We start from the raw sequence: 17,892 nt of genomic DNA, 5'->3' as shown, positions 1-17,892 counted from the left end.
GTCCCCAGTCCGCCTGGCCTTGCTGCTATTCCAGTTTCAACTGTTCTGCCTGCGGTTATGGAACCCCCTACCTGTCCCAGACCTGCTGTTTTCAACTCTTAATGATCGGCTATGAAAAAGCCAACTGAGATTTATTCCTGATTATTATTTGACCATGCTTGTCACTTATAAACATTTTTGAACATCTTGGCATGGTTCTGTTATAATCTCCACCCGGCACAGCCAGAAGAGGACTGGCCACCCCTCATAGCCTGGTTCCTCTCTAGGTTTCTTCCTAAGTTTTGGCCTTTCTAGGGAGTTTTTCCTAGCCACCGTGCTTCTACACCTGCATTACTAGCTGTTTGGGGTTTTAGGCTGGGTTTCTGTACAGCACTTCGAGATATTAGCTGATGTAAGAAGGGCTATATAAAATAAAATTGATTGAAAATTGATATTACCTTAAAGACGTAGGCTAGGACATCTATATATAGACCTATATACAGTATCAATCTAGAACTGTATTATCTATTTTGGATGCAATTTGAATGGAATTGGCTGAGCGAGAAAGACTGTGAGAGAGTGCACTGATTTAAAGCAAATATATAGGAGGGTTTTAAAACTGCAGCTGCAGTAAAAATACAAGGGGACCCCTGAAAGCCAGATGGAGATGTGTAAATGATATTACTGTAGCTGTAGGCTATGCTGTAGCAAATGTAGGTCTACCTGTCACAAGAAAAAAAAAGTTACCACGATGAGATGATAGGTCTACATACTGACATGGGCTGTCGGTCCCCACCCTGAGCGTTGATGTTTCATCGTGCAGTGACCAGAGAGATGGCCGTAGAGAATCCAGATTTAGACATTGCATATAATTTAACAGTTCCATTTCACGTCATGCTGTTCTTAGAAATAATTTCTTATAATTTACCAGTTTCTCGCAGTTATTTATCCCGGGAAAAGGGAGTGGTTTTGGGTGGTAAATCTCTGTAAATCTCGGTAACCGGGTTTCCGCCATTCAACCCTAGTACTGTAGAGTGAGGGGGACACATGAGGATGGGGTTGTTCTGACCCAGGTCCAGCCACACTACTAACATACACAAAGAGGCCTGTTCATTCCCCTGTAGCCAAACACACACACACACTAAAACCTCCTCTGTGGTTTCTAGTGGGGAAACAGTTTACAGAATTCATTTCTCAGGTGTTTTCCGCAGCCAGCCTGGCCCGGTCTCTTGAAGGACTGTGACATTGCAGAGAGAGGCAGAGGGGATGAAGTACTGAGGAGTTAAAACACAGAGAGACTACAGAATATTCTGCCTCCCCGCTCCTCTCTGCTCTGCAGGGCTCTGGAGTTAAAACACAAAGAGACTGCAGAATATTCTGGCTCCCCGCTCCTCTCTGCTCTGCAGGGCTCTGGAGTTAAAACACAAAGAGACTGCAGAATATTCTGGCTCCCCTCTCCTCTCTGCTCTGCAGGGCTCTGGAGTTAAAACACAAAGAGACTGCAGAATATTCTGGTTCCCCGCTCCTCTCTGCTCTGCAGGGGAACTCGGAGAGCAGCCAACCCAAGCTTTGGTCCATTTTATGCAGAATTGTAGCAAAGTCCCTGACATTAAGCTCAGCCCTGGCTGTTTCTGGCCAAGCACAATTCTCACAGGACTTCTGGAAGGTCGTGGGATGAATAGATGATTGTATCTGTCCCAGTCCCCAAGAAGTGGCGCAGCGGTCTAAGGCACTGCATCTCAGTGGTCTAAGGCACTGCATCTCAGTGGTCTAAGGCACTGCATCTCAGCGGTCTAAGGCACTGCATCTCAGTGGTCTAAGGCACTGCATCTCAGTGGTCTAAGGCACTGCATCTCAGCGGTCTAAGGCACTGCATCTCAGCGGTCTAAGGCACTGCATCTCAGCGGTCTAAGGCACTGCATCTCAGCGGTCTAAGGCACTGCATCTCAGTGGTCTAAGGCCCTGCATCTCAGTGGTCTAAGGCACTGCATCTCAGTGCTAGAGGCGTCACTACAGACCCCCTGGTTCCATTCCAGGCTGTATCACAACTGGCCGTGATTGGGAGTCCCATAGGGCAGCGCACAATTGGCCCAGCGTCGTCCGGGTTTGGCCGGTGTAGGCCGTCATTGTAAATAAGAATGCGTTCTTAACTGACTTGCCTAGTTAAATAAAGGTTAAAAAATAAAAAATAAAATAATAATAATACTATTGCTTCAGTATAATGACTTTGATGAATGAAGCAGACTATCCGGATATGGACTAAACTCAATCATATAGCGGCTTTCCAGATAAGGCTTTCAGCAGTGTGTTTGATTTGTACAGCAGCATATCCCGGATGGAGGGAGTTGACACGTGATCTAGGACCTGACAGGACCATGGTGTGACAGCCTAAGTGTCCTTCCCTAACCATGGCTCTCTCTCTCTCTCTCTCTCTCTCTCTCTCTCTCTCTCTCTCTCTCTCTCTCTCTCTCTCTCTCTCTCTCTCTCTCTCTCTCTCTCTCTCTCTCTCTCTCTCTCTCTCTCTCTCTCTCTCTCTCTCTCTCTCTCTCTCTCTCTCTCTCGCTCTCCTCCCCCTCTCCTGTCTCTCTCTTTCTCTCTCTCTCCCTCTCCTCTCCCTCTCCTGTCTCTCTCTCTCCCCATCCTCTCCCTCTCATGTTTCTCCCTTTCCCTCCTCCTCTCCAGCCCCCAGTAGACCCAGCTTCATCCACTTCAGTGAACTGACCACCACGTCAGTCAACATGTCCTGGGGAGAGCCACGCCAGGCCAACGGCATCATTGAGGGCTACCGCCTGGTCTACGAGCCCTGCACACCTGTCGATGGTGAGACACACACACTCGTGTGTTGATAGTGAGAAAACACACACATACATGAACGCATGCGCACACACACACACAGGCGCATTGATGATGAGAAACACACGCACACACGCACACTCACACACACACACTCACACACACACACACACTCACACACACACACACACACACACACACACACACACACACACACACACACACACACACACACATACCCATGGATGGTGAGAACCTCAGGAGCCTGGAAGGCTGTTAGTTACTTTGTTATGCCTTTAAACTACCCAGATAGTTAGATAGCTTACTTTCAGTCAGTGAGATGATTTACACTCATAGGCTAGCATCAGCGCCGCCATGGCCTTAGATTGGTATCCTAATCTGTTACAGCTGGGTAGGTCCAGGCCGGCCCTGTGGCCACATGCAGTCAGCTTGTTTACAACTTCCTCTCTCTCCTTGAGAGAAAACACAGCTAATAGCTGGTCTGTGCGGTTGGGCCTCCAGATTCCTTAGTAATTAGGAGCAGACAGGGGTGGTGGTATGGGAATGTGAGGTGGAGGACCTCTGAATGGGAATGGGAGGTAGACCTCTGTGGTCCCAGGCCTGATGGCCACTAATGACTTCTATCTGGCCCCTAGATCAGGCAGCCATGTGGGAGAGAAAGTGGCACAGCTGGGTCTGGGATGGTGGAGGAACATGTCTCTCTATCTGGAGGGTTGCAGTGATAGGGCACATCTGTTTATTGGGGACACTCACGCTCATTTACCATGCACTGTCAGTAGGGAGGTGGAAAGGTGCTTCCATACACTGTCAGTAGAGAGGTGGAAAGGTGCTAACATACACTGTCAGTAGGGAGGTGGAAAGGTGCTAACATACACTGTCAGTAGGGAGGTGGAAAGGTGCTAACATACACTGTCAGTAGGGAGGTGGAAAGGTGCTAACATACACTGTCAGTAGGGAGGTGGAAAGGTGCTAACATACACTGTCAGTAGGGAGGTGGAAAGGTGCTAACATACACTGTCAGTAGGGAGGTGGAAAGGTGCTTCCATACACTGTCAGTAGGGAGGTTGTGTGTCCATGTGTTAGTGTGTTTTTGTGCTTCCTTGCGTGCGTGCGAAGGTCTGCTTGTCTGTCCATGTATACTGGTGTGTAGCCTATATATATATATATGTATAGTGTATGTTGTGTAGCTTCTAGCCTCCAGTATCTCCAGCCTTAGTGTTGTCTCTGTACAGACTCCTCTCTGTCTCCTCTCCACTCCACTCCAGGTGTTAGTAAAATAGTCACAGTGGACGTGAAGGGCAGCACCCCCCTGTGGATGAAGATTAAGGACCTGGCTGACGGGGTGACCTATAACTTCAGGATCCGGGCCAAGACACTCACCTACGGGCCGGAGGTGGAGGCTAACATCACTACCGGACCAGGAGAAGGTACGTAACAGAGTATCTCTGGTCCAGCTAACATCAAAACGGACCAAGAGAAGGTAGGCCTGGCTGGTCATGAAATACGGTCTAGTCCCTGGGTCGTGTTCAGTAGGGAACACTGTAACGAGATGTTTTGCAACCGAAAAAGAAGATCTGTGTTCTTATTGGACAAGTTCTGCTAGTACCTCCCTGTTTAAAAAAGTTTTTAAAAGTTTTCTCCCTACTGAACATAACCCTGGCTTAGTCAGTGCTCTGTTTGCCCTATTACCTTTTCTAGGTGGAATTATAGTATGTACATATCCTGTCCTGCTCACCTCCTCTCACCTCCCCTCCCCTCCAGGAGCCCCAGGCCCTCCAGGTGAACCCTTCATCTCCCGGTACGGCACAGCCCTCACCCTACACTGGACCAGTGGAGACCCAGGCCGAGCTCCCATCACACGCTACGTCATCGAGGCCAGGCCCTCTGGTGAGTCCAGGTGATATTAGACCTTAGACTTAGAGCTTGCCTGGTGCAATGGAATAGTGCAAAAGTGCAAACCCTGCCCATCTGGTACTCCAGGCAGGCTCAGTCAAACACTCAATGTATTTCCTGCTCCCCTCTAGATGAAGGACTGTGGGATATCCTCATCAAAGACATTCCAAAGGAAGTGACATCATACACACTGAACCTGGACATGCTGAGAGAAGGGGTTACTTATGACTTCCGGGTCATTGGGGTCAACGACTACGGCTACGGCTCCCCCAGTGCTCCTTCACCCTCTATCTCTGGTTAGTTACGCTTGCTGCTACAGTTATAATAAATATGGATGCCTTTCCAAGACCTGGATTGAGCCTATTCCAGGACTAAAAACGATTTGAATCAATGGATTTTCTATTTCACCTACTTTTTAACTCTGTACTTGGCTTCATCTAGGTCCAGGAAACCAGACCATACTGTACAGGTTTAGTTAGTGACTTGTTCTTCCTCTTGGTACTGACGTCCGTTATCTAGCTCACTTGTCTCTCTCATCTCCAGCCCAGAAAGTGTCTCCCTTCTATGAAGAGTGGTGGTTCCTGGTGGTCATCGCTCTGGTGGGCCTAATCTTCATCCTCCTCCTCGTCTTTGTCCTCATCATCAGGGGCCAGAGTAAGAAGTACACCAAGAATGCTGACTCAGGTAGACAACAGAGAGAACTGCTCCATGTTTAACTATCCTTTCTGATACGTGTTTCTTTCAACTTTTTATTCCATTCCCAACATTCCATTCCCAAGTTATTGATACTTTTGGGGGCCGGTTTCCCGGACACCAATTAAGACTAGTCCTGGACAAAAAATGATGTTTCGATGGAGATTCTCCATTGAGCTATCTTTTCAGTCCAGGACTAGGCTTAATCTGTGTCTGAGAAGCTGGCCGTAAAGAGAACGGCTCAGATCCATCAGTCGTGAATGGAACATCTGAAAACTATGTATACAATTATAAAAATTCCAAAAAACCCTCCTTGGTTCCCCTCCCCTCATCTGCATGACCATTGTAATATGAGACCAAGCTAAAAGCACAATCAAATTCAATTATAGCCCATTTAACAGTAACAGTTGTCACAAAGTGCCTTACAGAAGCATAGGTAGACTGGAGAATGAGAGACAGGAGGTCATTATTGTCCCATGTTTAGAAAGAATGTGGATCGATCTGCCAGTGTAAGTGTCCAGGGTTTGTTCTCATGTTTAAGCCAATACTCATTCAGCCAGTACACTGTGTGGGACTCCTATCCCTTACCCCACTGTGCCAGACTGCCGCTCTGCTGAGTAATCCCAGGTGACATCACTGTTGGACTGCCACTACCCCTCCTCTGCATTTTTGTTGTGGGAGCACTGATGGCCAAATTCAACAACTTTTTAACTATGCTGAGTAAAATAATCACTTGGGAACGACCTGACGGAAGTCAGTTTTATTGTCCGTCACACGTTAGAACTCACAGGGATAGAGAGAAAGGGAGAGGAACATGGGAGGAAGTAGAGACAGAGAGGGTGAGAAACAGGAGAGAGGAAGAGAGGGGGAGAGGAACAGGGGAGGAAGTAGAGACAGAGAGGGTGAGAAACAGGAGAGAGGAAGAGAGGGAGAGAGGAACAGGGGAGGACGTAGAGACAGAGGGTGAGAAACAGGAGAGAGGAAGAGAGGGGGAGAGGAACAGGGGAGGAAGTAGAGACAGAGAGGGTGAGAAACAGGAGAGAGGAAGAGAGGGGGAGAGGAACAGGGGAGGAAGTAGAGACAGAGAGGGTGAGAAACAGGAGAGAGGAAGAGAGGGGGAGAGGAACATGGGAGGAAGTAGAGACAGAGGGTGAGAAACAGGAGAGAGGAAGAGAGGGGGAGAGGAACAGGGGAGGAAGTAGAGACAGAGAGGGTGAGAAACAGGAGAGAGGGAGAGAGGAACAGGGGAGGACGTAGAGACAGAGAGGGTGAGAAACAGGAGAGAGGAAGAGAGGGGGAGAGGAACAGGGGAGAAGGTAGAGACAGAGGGTGAGAAACAGGAGAGAGGAAGAGAGGGGGAGAGGAACAGGGGAGGAAGTAGAGACAGAGAGGGTGAGAAACAGGAGAGAGGAAGAGAGGGAGAGGAACAGGGGAGGAAGTAGAGACAGAGAGGGTGAGAAACAGGAGAGAGGAAGAGAGGGGGAGAGGAACAGGGGAGGAGGTAGAGACAGAGGGTGAGAAACAGGAGAGAGGAAGAGAGGGGGGAGAGGAACAGGGGAGGAGTAGAGACAGAGAGGGTGAGAAACAGGAGAGAGAAGAGAGCAGGGGAGTGGACAGAGGTGAGAAAAGGAGGGGAAGAGGGGAACAGGGGAGGAGGGAGGGTGAGAAACAGGAGAGAGGAAGAGAGGGGGAGAGGAACAGGGGAGGAAGTAGAGACAGAGAGGGTGAGAAACAGGAGAGAGGAAGGAGAGGAAGAGAGGTCAAGCCTGCGGTGATCTCACACGTTACCTTTTAAAGCCCTGTTAGTGTTTAGTGTGGTGTTGAGAGTGGTCCTATAAGGTCCAGGGGTCCTGTAGGGGTCAGGGGTCGGTCAACAGGGCTTTGGCTGGTCCAGGAGAGACAAGGACAGTGTTTGTCTGGGACACAAAGAGCCCCTTTTAGACCCTGCACCCCCAGCTACCTCCCAGCCACCCCCTGGCAGCACAGCCGTTTTGTACCACTGACGGTTGTTTGTTTTACTGTGGGCCCAAACTCACCACCAGGTTCAGGCGTTAGCATGGTGAGTCACACTAACCATTCAGGAGGAAGAGAGAGGAGAGGTCACTGGTCCCCTAAACCCTGCCTCTACACCTCACTGTGTTTATACTGTGTATAAGGGTATGTATATGGGCATGTGGGTCAGTAAACACATGGTTTTGTTTGATCAGGGCCTGGGACCCCAGTAGGGTCTCTCACTCTAAAGGTTTTAGAGGGAGACTGTTGATTAACCTCAGTGCTAAATCATTGATGGTGTTGATGTGAGCCATGACCAGCCTTTCAAAAGCATTTCACGGCTACCGATTTGAGTGCTCTGGGGCGATAGTCATGTAGGCAGGTTACCTTGGCGTTCTTGGGCACAGGGACTATGGTGGTCTGCTTGAAACATGTAGGTATTACAGACTGGGTCAGGGAGAGGTTGAACATGTCAGTGAAGACACTTGCCAGTTGGTTCACGCGTGCTCTGAGTGTGTGTCCTGGTAATCCGTCTGGCCCCGCGGCCTTGTTAACATTAACCTGTTTAAAGGTCTTACTCACATCGGCTACGGAGAGCGTGATCACACAGTCATCCGGAACAGCTGGCGTTCTCGTGCATGGTTCAGTGTTGCTTGCCTCGAAGCGAGCATAGAAGGCATTTAGTTTGTGTGTGTGCCCCTGCCCCTACAATGGACTAACCTTCTACCAGTGTCATCTTACCCCCACCTAGGAAGCCACAGTACCTCCCTGCCCCTGTCCCATGGGGAGATGGTCAGGCTGGACGAGGGACATTTCCCCGCCCTGGAACTCAACAACAGACGCCTGTCAGTCAAGAACTCCTTCTGCCGCAAGAACGGCATCTACACACGGTCAGTAACACACATACGCACGCACACACACACACACAGTCAGTTCACACACACACACACACACAGTCAGTTCACACACACATAAACACACAGATGATTTCTGCATGACGTCTATTTGTTGTTGTATTTGACTGTCTTCTAAAGCTCTAATAGTTCTAAAGCTCTAATAGTTCTAAAGCTCTAATAGTTCTAAAGCTCTAATAGTTCTAAAGCTCTAATAGTTCTAAAGCTCTAATAGTTCTAAAGCTCTAATAGTTCTAAAGCTCTAATAGTTCTAAAGCTCTAATAGTTCTAAAGCTCTAATAGTTCTAAAGCTCTAATAGTTCTAAAGCATTATGATGTTTCACAGTAAACCATCTCATTCTGAAGGGTCATGGCTGAGATTAAACCATCTCATTCTGAAGGGTCAGGGCTGAGATTAAACCATCTATTCTGAGGGGTCATGGCTGAGATTAAACCATCTCATTCTGAAGGGTCATGGCTGAGATTAAACCATATATTCTGAGGGGTCATGGCTGAGATTAAGTCATCTCATTCTGAAGGGTCATGGCTGAGATTAAACCATCTCATTCTGAAGGGTCATGGCTGAGATTAAACCATCTCATTCTGAAGGGTCAGGGCTGAGATTAAACCATCTCATTCTGAGGGGTCATGGCTGAGATTAAACCATCTCATTCTGAAGGGTCAGGGCTGAGATTAAACCATCTCATTCTGAGGGGTCATGGCTGAGATTAAACCATCTCATACTGAAGGGTCATGGCTGAGATTAAACCATCTCATTCTGAGGGGTCATGGCTGAGATTAAACCATCTCATACTGAGGGGTCATGGCTGAGATTAAACCATCTCATTCTGAGGGGTCATGGCTGAGATTAAACCATCTCATTCTGAAGGGTCAGGGCTGAGATTAAACCATCTATTCTGAGGGGTCATGGCTGAGATTAAACCATCTCATACTGAGGGGTCATGGCTGAGATTAAACCATCTCATTCTGAGGGGTCATGGCTGAGATTAAACCATCTCATACTGAGGGGTCATGGCTGAGATTAAACCATCTCATTCTGAGGGGTCATGGCTGAGATTAAACCATCTCATTCTGAGGGGTCAGGGCTGAGATTAAACCATCTCATTCTGAGGGGTCATGGCTGAGATTAAACCATCTCATTCTGAGGGGTCAGGGCTGAGATTAAACCATCTCATTCTGAGGGGTCATGGCTGAGATTAAACCATCTCATTCTGAAGGGTCAGGGCTGAGATTAAACCATCTATTCTGAGGGGTCATGGCTGAGATTAAACCATATATTCTGAGGGGTCAGGGCTGAGATTAAACCATCTCATTCTGAAGGGTCATGGCTGAGATTAAACCATCTATTCTGAGGGGTCATGGCTGAGATTAAACCATCTCATTCTGAAGGGTCATGGCTGAGATTAAACCATCTTTTCTGAGGGGTCATGGCTGAGATTAAGCCATCTCATACTGAAGGGTCATGGCTGAGATTAAACCATCTCATTCTGAAGGGTCATGGCTGAGATTAAACCATCTCATTCTGAAGGGTCATGGCTGAGATTAAACCATCTCATTCTGAGGGGTCAGGGCTGAGATTAAACCATATATTCTGAAGGGTCAGGGCTGAGATTAAACCATATATTCTGAGGGGTCATGGCTGAGATTTAACCATCTCATTCTGAGGGGTCATGGCTGAGATTAAACCCTCTATTCTGAGGGGTCATGGCTTTGATTATAGCTCACATTCTGAGGGGTCATGGCTGAGATTAAACCATTTCATTCTGATGGGTCATGGCTGAGATTAAAGGTCACATTCTGAGGGGTCATGGCTGAGATTAAACCATCTCATACTGAGGGGTCATGGCTGAGATTAAACCATCTCATTCTGAGGGGTCATGGCTGAGATTAAACCATCTCATTCTGAGGGGTCATGGCTGAGATTAAACCATCTCATTCTGAGGGGTCATGGCTGAGATTAAACCATCTCATTCTGAGGGGTCATGGCTGAGATTAAACCATCTCATTCTGAGGGGTCATGGCTGAGATTAAACCATCTCATTCTGAGGGGTCATGGCTGAGATTAAACAATCTATTCTGAGGGGTCATGGCTGAGATTAAACCATCTCATTCTGAGGGGTCAGGGCTGAGATTAAACCATATATTCTGAAGGGTCAGGGCTGAGATTAAACCATATATTCTGAGGGGTCATGGCTGAGATTTAACCATCTCATTCTGAGGGGTCATGGCTGAGATTAAACCCTCTATTCTGAGGGGTCATGGCTTTGATTATAGCTCACATTCTGAGGGGTCATGGCTGAGATTAAACCATTTCATTCTGATGGGTCATGGCTGAGATTAAAGGTCACATTCTGAGGGGTCATGGCTGAGATTAAACCATCTCATACTGAGGGGTCATGGCTGAGATTAAACCATCTCATTCTGAGGGGTCATGGCTGAGATTAAACCATCTCATTCTGAGGGGTCATGGCTGAGATTAAACCATCTCATTCTGAGGGGTCATGGCTGAGATTAAACCATCTCATTCTGAGGGGTCATGGCTGAGATTAAACCATCTCATTCTGAGGGGTCATGGCTGAGATTAAACCATCTCATTCTGAAGGGTCATGGCTGAGATTAAACCATCTATTCTGAGGGGTCATGGCTGAGATTAAACCATCTCATTCTGAGGGGTCATGGCTGAGATTAAACCATCTCATTCTGAGGGGTCATGGCTGATATTAAACCATCTCATTCTGAGGGGTCATGGCTGAGATTAAACCATCTCATTCTGAGGGGTCATGGCTGAGATTAAACCATCTCTTTCTGAGGGGTCATGGCTGAGATTAAACCATCTCATTCTGAGGGGTCATGGCTGAGATTAAACCATCTCATTCTGAGGGGTTATGGCGGAGATTAAACCATCTCATTCTGAGGGGTCATGGCGGAGATTAAACCATCTATTCTGAGGGGTCAGGGCTGAGATTAAACCATCTATTCTGAGGGGTCATGGCTTTGATTATAGCTCACATTCTGAGGGGTCATGGCTGAGATTAAACCATTTCATTCTGATGGGTCATGGCTGAGATTAAAGGTCACATTCTGAGGGGTCATGGCTGAGATTAAACCATCTCATTCTGAGGGGTCATGGCTGAGGTTAAACCATCTCATTCTGAGGGGTCATGGCTGAGATTAAAGGTCACATTCTGAGGGGTCATGGCTGAGATTAAACCATCTCATTCTGAGGGGTCATGGCTGAGATTAAACCATCTCATTCTGAGGGGTCACGGCTGAGATTAAAGCTCACATGCTCAATGCATACTTATTGATTAGGAAGAAGATTATTCAGGAGATCAACTGCAGTTCAAACATGCCTATTTATCTTCAGACAATAACAACCACAGGATGGATGGAGTGATGGATTAGCTGTGCTACAGTCTGATGAACCACACAGCATCAGCTCCATCATGGGTTCTGTTCTCTTCTGCTTTCTCTCTCTGATCTGTGTGGAAGGACTGAGGTGTCTGTATTGAAGCACAGGCAGGGAGAGAGGTGGGGAGGAAGGAGAGGGGGGTAAGGCAGGAGGAGAGGAGAGGAGAGGAGAGGAGGGGGAGGAAGGAGAGGGGGTAAGGCAGGAGGAGAGGAGAGGAGAGGAGAGGAGGGGGAGGAAGGAGAGGGGGTAAGGCAGGAGGAAGGGAGCGGAGAAGATGGGGAGGAAGGAGAGGGGGTAAGGCTGGAGGAGAGGAGGGGGGGAGGAAGGAGAGGGGGGGTAAGGCAGGAGGAGAGGAGAGGAGAGGAGAGGAGAGGAGGGGGAGGGGAGGAAGGAGAGGGGGTAAGGCAGGAGGAAGGGAGCGGAGAAGATGGGGAGGAAGGAGAGGGGGGTAAGGCTGGAGGAGAGGAGGGGGAGGAAGGAGAGGGGGTAAGGCAGGAGGAAGGGAGCGGAGAAGATGGGGAGGAAGGAGAGGGGGGTAAGGCAGGAGGAAGGGAGCGGAGAAGATGGGGAGGAAGGAGAGGGGGGTAAGGCAGGAGGAGAGGAGATGAGAGGAGGAGGAGGAGGAAGGAGAGGAGGGGTAAGGCTGGAGGAGAGGAGGGAGAGGAAGGAGAGGGGGTAAGGCAGGAGGAGAGGAGGGGAGGGGAGGGGGAGGAAGGAGAGTTGGGTAAGGCAGAAGGAGAGGAGGGGGAGGAGGGAGGAAGGAGAGAGGGGTAAGGCAGGAGGATAGGAGGGGAGGGGGAGGAAGGAGAATGGAGTAAGGCTGGAGTAAGGCTGGAGTAAAGGAGGGGGAGGAGGGAGGAAGGAGAGGGGGGTAAGGCAGCAGGAGAGGAGGAGGAAGGAGAGGGGGCTAAGGCAGGAGGAAGGGAGGGGAAGGAAGGAGAGGGGGGTAAGGCAGGAGGAAAGGGAGGGGAAGGAGGGAGAGGGGGGTAAGGCAGACTGATCACAGGACACAAACCCTTTAAAGATTATCCTCATGGAAGAATGCTCTCTGTTGATTAGGTCTGAACTAAATGAATACACAGATAGATCCAGGGCCAGGGCCTTTGGGTTGCTTTTCATGGCCAATGACTGGGGTAACTAACCGTGTTCGAGGAAAATGACCCCTGCCTTCTAGAGGCCCCTCAGTCATCAAGAACATAAAGTAAAGCAGAAAAACATCTGTTAGGCCATTGATTTTCCCCACCGTAATGACCTTTAGTCTGTTCTGTTGAAGGCCAGGTGAGGTCTGTGATGTTTACTGTAGGGCCTGTATCTCTGAAGGTCTAGACCACGCTCCCTCTCTATCCTTCTTTATCTATCTCTTTCTTTCTCTCTCTCCCTTTCTCTTTCCGTCTCTCTCGCTCCCTCGCATCAGTAGTTTACATCCGTGGGCTTAATGTCGGAGACATGCTACAACAGCTCAAAGAAAATAGGTTTGTGAGGTCAATCTGTACAAAATACCAATGAAGTACAGAAACCATTCATTGTCTTTATATGAGATTAGAATCATTAGAACATGGTGTATAAAGGTGACAAAGAGGTGAGCCTGACACGGTTTGTACCACAGAGCCATTATAACCACATTAAGCTGATGACAGCACTGTAGCCATCTTTCACTTACCAGGTTACAAGGGGACCTTTACATAGGCCACATGAAATGGCTAAATCATTGAGATTGGCTAAGGCGTTTGGAAGACACTACATAACAGTGTAGTTGTGACACTCTGGCTCCATGGACTTTGATATTTGAGCCAGGGTTGTTCACTTTCATTTGTTTGGGTGTATTTCATTTGGTGGTGTTGGGGATGGGTGAGTTTCATTTTGTTTGTGTCTATGGTGATTGGTCTATGACTCCCAATCGGAGGTAACGAGTGTCAGCTGTCGGCTCGTTATCTCTGATTGGGAGCCATATATATTCTGTGTGTTTTCTCCTTTGTTTTGTGGGTTATTGTTTCCGTGTTCCTGTTTAGTCTATGTACTGTTGGACTTCACGTTTCGTCATTTTGTTTTGTAGTTACGTGCTTTGATTATTAAAGTCATCATGTTCACTCGCAACGCTGCGCATTGGTCTCCTCCTTCAGACGATCGTGACAGAATAACCCACCACAAGAGGACCAAGCGGCGTAACAAGCGGCAACAGGACCTACCTACACAGGATGTATGGACGCCTCCAAAAGATTCATGGACATGGGAGGAGATACGGGCTGGAAAGGGTCCTTGGGCACAACCGGAGGAATATCACCGCCCCGTGAAGAGCCGGAGGCAGCTGCAGCCGAGAGGAGGTGGTATGAGGAGGAATATCACCGCCCTCGTGAAGAGCTGGGAGGCAGCTGCAGCCGAGAGGAGGTGGTATGAAGAGGAAGCGCGGAGTCGAGGCTGGAAGCCCCGTGGTTACTCCCCAAAAATTTTTTGGGGGGCACATGGTTTGGGCGCCTGGGCAGCAGGAGGCTGCCACAGGGAGAGCTGGAGAGAAGGCTATCGGATTACGGGAGCCATTGGCGAGTAGAGGGAGGGAAGTTGTTGTGGCACGGCATGAGAGACTGAAGTGTGTTACCAGTCCGGTCCGGCCCGTTCCTGATCCCCAGTTAAGGCCAGTGGTGTGTGTTCCCGGACGGACCGGCCTGTTCCTGCTCCAAGCACGTATCTTACGGGGTGCGCCACCAGCCCAGCCCGGCCTGTTCCTTCAGAGCCGTCCGCCAGACCGAGCCGCTAGAGCCTTCCGCCAGACAGAATCCTACACCTGCTATGGAATCAGCAGGAGCCGACGCAGCCTATGCTGGACTGGAGGCTCGGGTTCGTGACGGGCAGGAGCGGCTCATGCGGATGGGAGCCGCCCTGCTGGAGGTGATGACTGCTATCCGAGGCTGGGGTCCGCCTCACCGCTAGCCGCCCAGCCAGCACCATCAGCCAGCCATGAGCAGCCAGACCCGCCAGCCAGCCATGAGCAGCCAGATCCGTCAGCCAGCCATGAGCAGCCAGATCCGCCAACCAGCCATGAGCAGCCAGATCCCGCCAGCCAGCCATGAGCAGCCAGATCCGTCAGCCAGCCATGAGCAGCCAGATCCGCCAGCCAGCCAGAGCAGCCAGATCCGTCAGCCAGCCATGAGGCAGCCAGATCCGTCAGCCAGCCATGAGCAGCCAGATCCGCCAGCCAGCCATGAGCAGCCAGACCCGCCAGCCAGCCATGAGCAGCCAGATCCGTCAGCCAGCCATGAGCAGCCAGATCCGTCAGCCAGCCATGAGCAGCCAGATCCGTCCAGCCAGCCACGAGCAGCCAGACCCGTCAGCCAGCCAGAGCAGCCAGATCCGCCAGCCAGCCATGAGCAGCCAGATCCGTCAGCTAGCCATGAGCAGCCAGATCCGTCAGTCAGCCATGAGCAGCCAGATCCGTCAGCCAGCCAGAGCAGCCAGATCCGTCAGCCAGCCATGAGCAGCCAGATCCGTTAGCCAGCCATGAGCCGTCCAGCCAGGATCCGCCAGAGCCGTCCAGCCAGGATCCGCCAGAGCCGCCCAGCCGGGATCCGCCAGAGCCGTCCAGCCGGGATCCGCCAGAGCCGCCCAGCCGGGACCCGCCAGAGCCGCCAGCCGGGACCCGCCAGAGCCGCCCAGCCAGGATCCGCCAGAGCCGCCCAGCCAGGATCCGCCAGAGCCGTCCAGCCGGGATCCGCCAGAGCCAGCCAGCCGGGATCCGCCAGAGCCGTCCAGCCGGGATCCGCCAGAGCCGCCCAGCCGGGATCCGCCAGAGCCGTCCAGCCGGGATCCGCCAGAGCCGCCCAGCCGGGATCCGCCAGAGTCGCCCAGCCGGGACCCGCCAGAGCCGGCCCAGCCGGGACCGCCAGTGCCGCCCAGCCGGGACCCGCCAGAGCCGCCAGCCGGGATCCGCCAGAGCCGTCCAGCCGGGATCCGCCAGAGCCGCCCAGCCGGGATCCGCCAGAGCCGTCCAGCCGGGATCCGCCAGAGCCGCTCCAGCCGGGATCCGCCAGAGCCGTCCCAGCCGGGATCCGCCAGAACCGTCCAGCCGGGATCCGCCAGAGCCGACCAGCCGGGAGCCACCAGAGCCGTCCAGCCAGTATCCGCCATTCAGCCTGGTACTGCCCCCAGTCCGTACTGCCCTTAGTCCGGTACTGCCCTTAGCCCGGTGCTGCCCCCTAGCCCGGTGCGCCTTAGTCCGGTGCTGCCCCTGAGGCCGGTGCTGCCCTTAGTCCGGGTGCTGCCCCCTTAGCCCGGTGCTGCCCTTTAGCCCGGTGCTGTCCCTTAGCCCGGTGCTGCCCCTTATCCCGGTGCTGCCCCTTATCCCGGTGCTGCCCCTTAGGCCGATGCTGCCCCTTAGTCCGGTGTTGCCCCTTAGTCCAGGTGGGGTTAGTTGGAGGGTGGTCATTGGGAGGAGGCTACCGAAGCAGGTTGTGACTGTGGTGGGGTGGGGATCACGACCGGGGCAGAGCCGCCACCGTGGACAGACGCCACCCAGACCCTCCCCTAGTCCTGATGTTGGTGCGCCCGGAGTTCGCACCTTTAGGGGGGTACTGTGACACTCTGGCTCCATGGACTTTGATATTTGAGCCAGGGGTTGTTCACTTTCATTTGTTTGGGTGTATTTCATTTGGTGGTGTTGGGGATGGGTGAGTTTCATTTTGTTTGTGTCTATGGTGATTGGTCTATGACTCCCAATCGGAGGTAACGAGTGTCAGCTGTCGGCTCGTTATCTCTGATTGGGAGCCATATATATTCTGTGTGTTTTCTCCTTTGTTTTGTGGGTTATTGTTTCCGTGTTCCTGTTTAGTCTATGTACTGTTGGACTTCACGTTTCGTCATTTTGTTTTGTAGTTACGTGCTTTGATTATTAAAGTCATCATGTTCACTCGCAACGCTGCGCATTGGTCTCCTCCTTCAGACGATCGTGACAGTAGTCTATGAAAGGGTTAAGGCAACAAAAGGATTTGGGCTAACGAGGAGGACATGAGGAGCAGGGAAGTTGTGATGAAGTAGCTACTTAAGATTCAGAGGAGGCGATAGGAGAGAGAGAGAGAGTTTAAATAATTGATCAGTACTGCCGACCCGTTTCCTCATTCCTCCCCTACCTCCTACTTACTTCTACTCCTCTCTCCCTCTCCTCTACCGCCTTCCTTCCATCCCCTCACTCCCACCCACCCATCCTTCACCCTCACCCCACCCTCTCCCTCTCTGGGCAGCAGGTCGTTAGCGGACCTGCACCCGACTGGAGCTCTTCAAAGAGAAGGGAGGCAGGATGCAGCACTGGTTCCTTTGATCCCCACCCCAGGCCTCCTCAGTCAGGGAGAGACCAGCACTTCCCCCCCCTCCACCTCCATCCATCTAACACATTCCTCCATAATGGGTGCACTGCAGAACCACCCTGGTTGCATCCCAAATGGCACCCTATTCCCTATATAGTGAACTACTTTTGACCAGGGCCAATAGGGAATAGGGTGCCATTTGAGACAGCCTCTTTTTGGTTTCCCCTGCCCTGAAGGAAGCAGACTCTGAACCTAACACTATATCCTAATATCTCAACCACCATGAGGCCAGTTAGCCTAGCACCCCAACACATGACCAACTGTACCACAGGTCGTTCACCCCAGTTCTGATAGGCCCAGTAGAACCATACCACAGGTTGTTTACCCCAGCACTGATAGGCCCAGTAGAACCATACCACAGGTTGTTCACCACAGTTCTGATAGGCCCAGTAGAACCATACCACAGGTTGTTCACCCCAGTTCTGATAGGCCCAGTAGAACCATACCACAGGTTGTTTACCCCAGCACTGATAGGCCCAGTAGAACCATACCACAGGTTGTTTACCCCAGCACTGATAGGCCCAGTAGAACCATACCACAGGTTGTTTACCCCAGCACTGATAGGCCCAGTAGAACCATACCACAGGTCGTTCACCCCAGCTCTGATAGGCCCAGTAGAACCATACCACAGGTTGTTCACCCCAGTTCTGATAGGCCCAGTAGAACCAAACCACAGGTCGTTCACCCCAGCTCTGATAGGCCCAGTAAAACTACACTATCTGTGTTTCATAAATAAACGTCACAGAAACGTTGCTCTGGTCTGCTCTGCTATCAAAGTCCTAATGTAGTGTCTGTCTGGAGGACAGTGTTCAGTGTTCTCACACTATAACTAAGTATGCGTACA

General features: G+C 50.9%; 1 protein-coding gene across 1 annotated transcript in view; it reads left to right on the top strand.

Annotated features, from left to right (window-relative positions):
* The window catches only part of LOC121551511 (protein sidekick-2-like), a 274,719-nt gene that overhangs the window by 250,439 nt on the left and 6,388 nt on the right, over nucleotides 1-17,892 (top strand). The window contains exons 38-43 of the mRNA XM_041864208.2: nucleotides 2,662-2,799; nucleotides 4,059-4,220; nucleotides 4,555-4,680; nucleotides 4,818-4,982; nucleotides 5,230-5,370; nucleotides 8,123-8,261. Of these exons, the coding sequence (XP_041720142.2) occupies nucleotides 2,662-2,799; nucleotides 4,059-4,220; nucleotides 4,555-4,680; nucleotides 4,818-4,982; nucleotides 5,230-5,370; nucleotides 8,123-8,261 (871 nt within the window). The remainder of the gene's footprint in view (nucleotides 1-2,661; nucleotides 2,800-4,058; nucleotides 4,221-4,554; nucleotides 4,681-4,817; nucleotides 4,983-5,229; nucleotides 5,371-8,122; nucleotides 8,262-17,892) is intronic.

This window comes from Coregonus clupeaformis, chromosome 35 (assembly GCF_020615455.1).
Source record: "Coregonus clupeaformis isolate EN_2021a chromosome 35, ASM2061545v1, whole genome shotgun sequence".
NCBI classification, from domain to species: Eukaryota; Metazoa; Chordata; class Actinopteri; order Salmoniformes; family Salmonidae; genus Coregonus; species Coregonus clupeaformis.
Note: the sequence above shows the minus strand (reverse complement) of the source record. Positions and strands in the feature narration are given on the sequence as shown.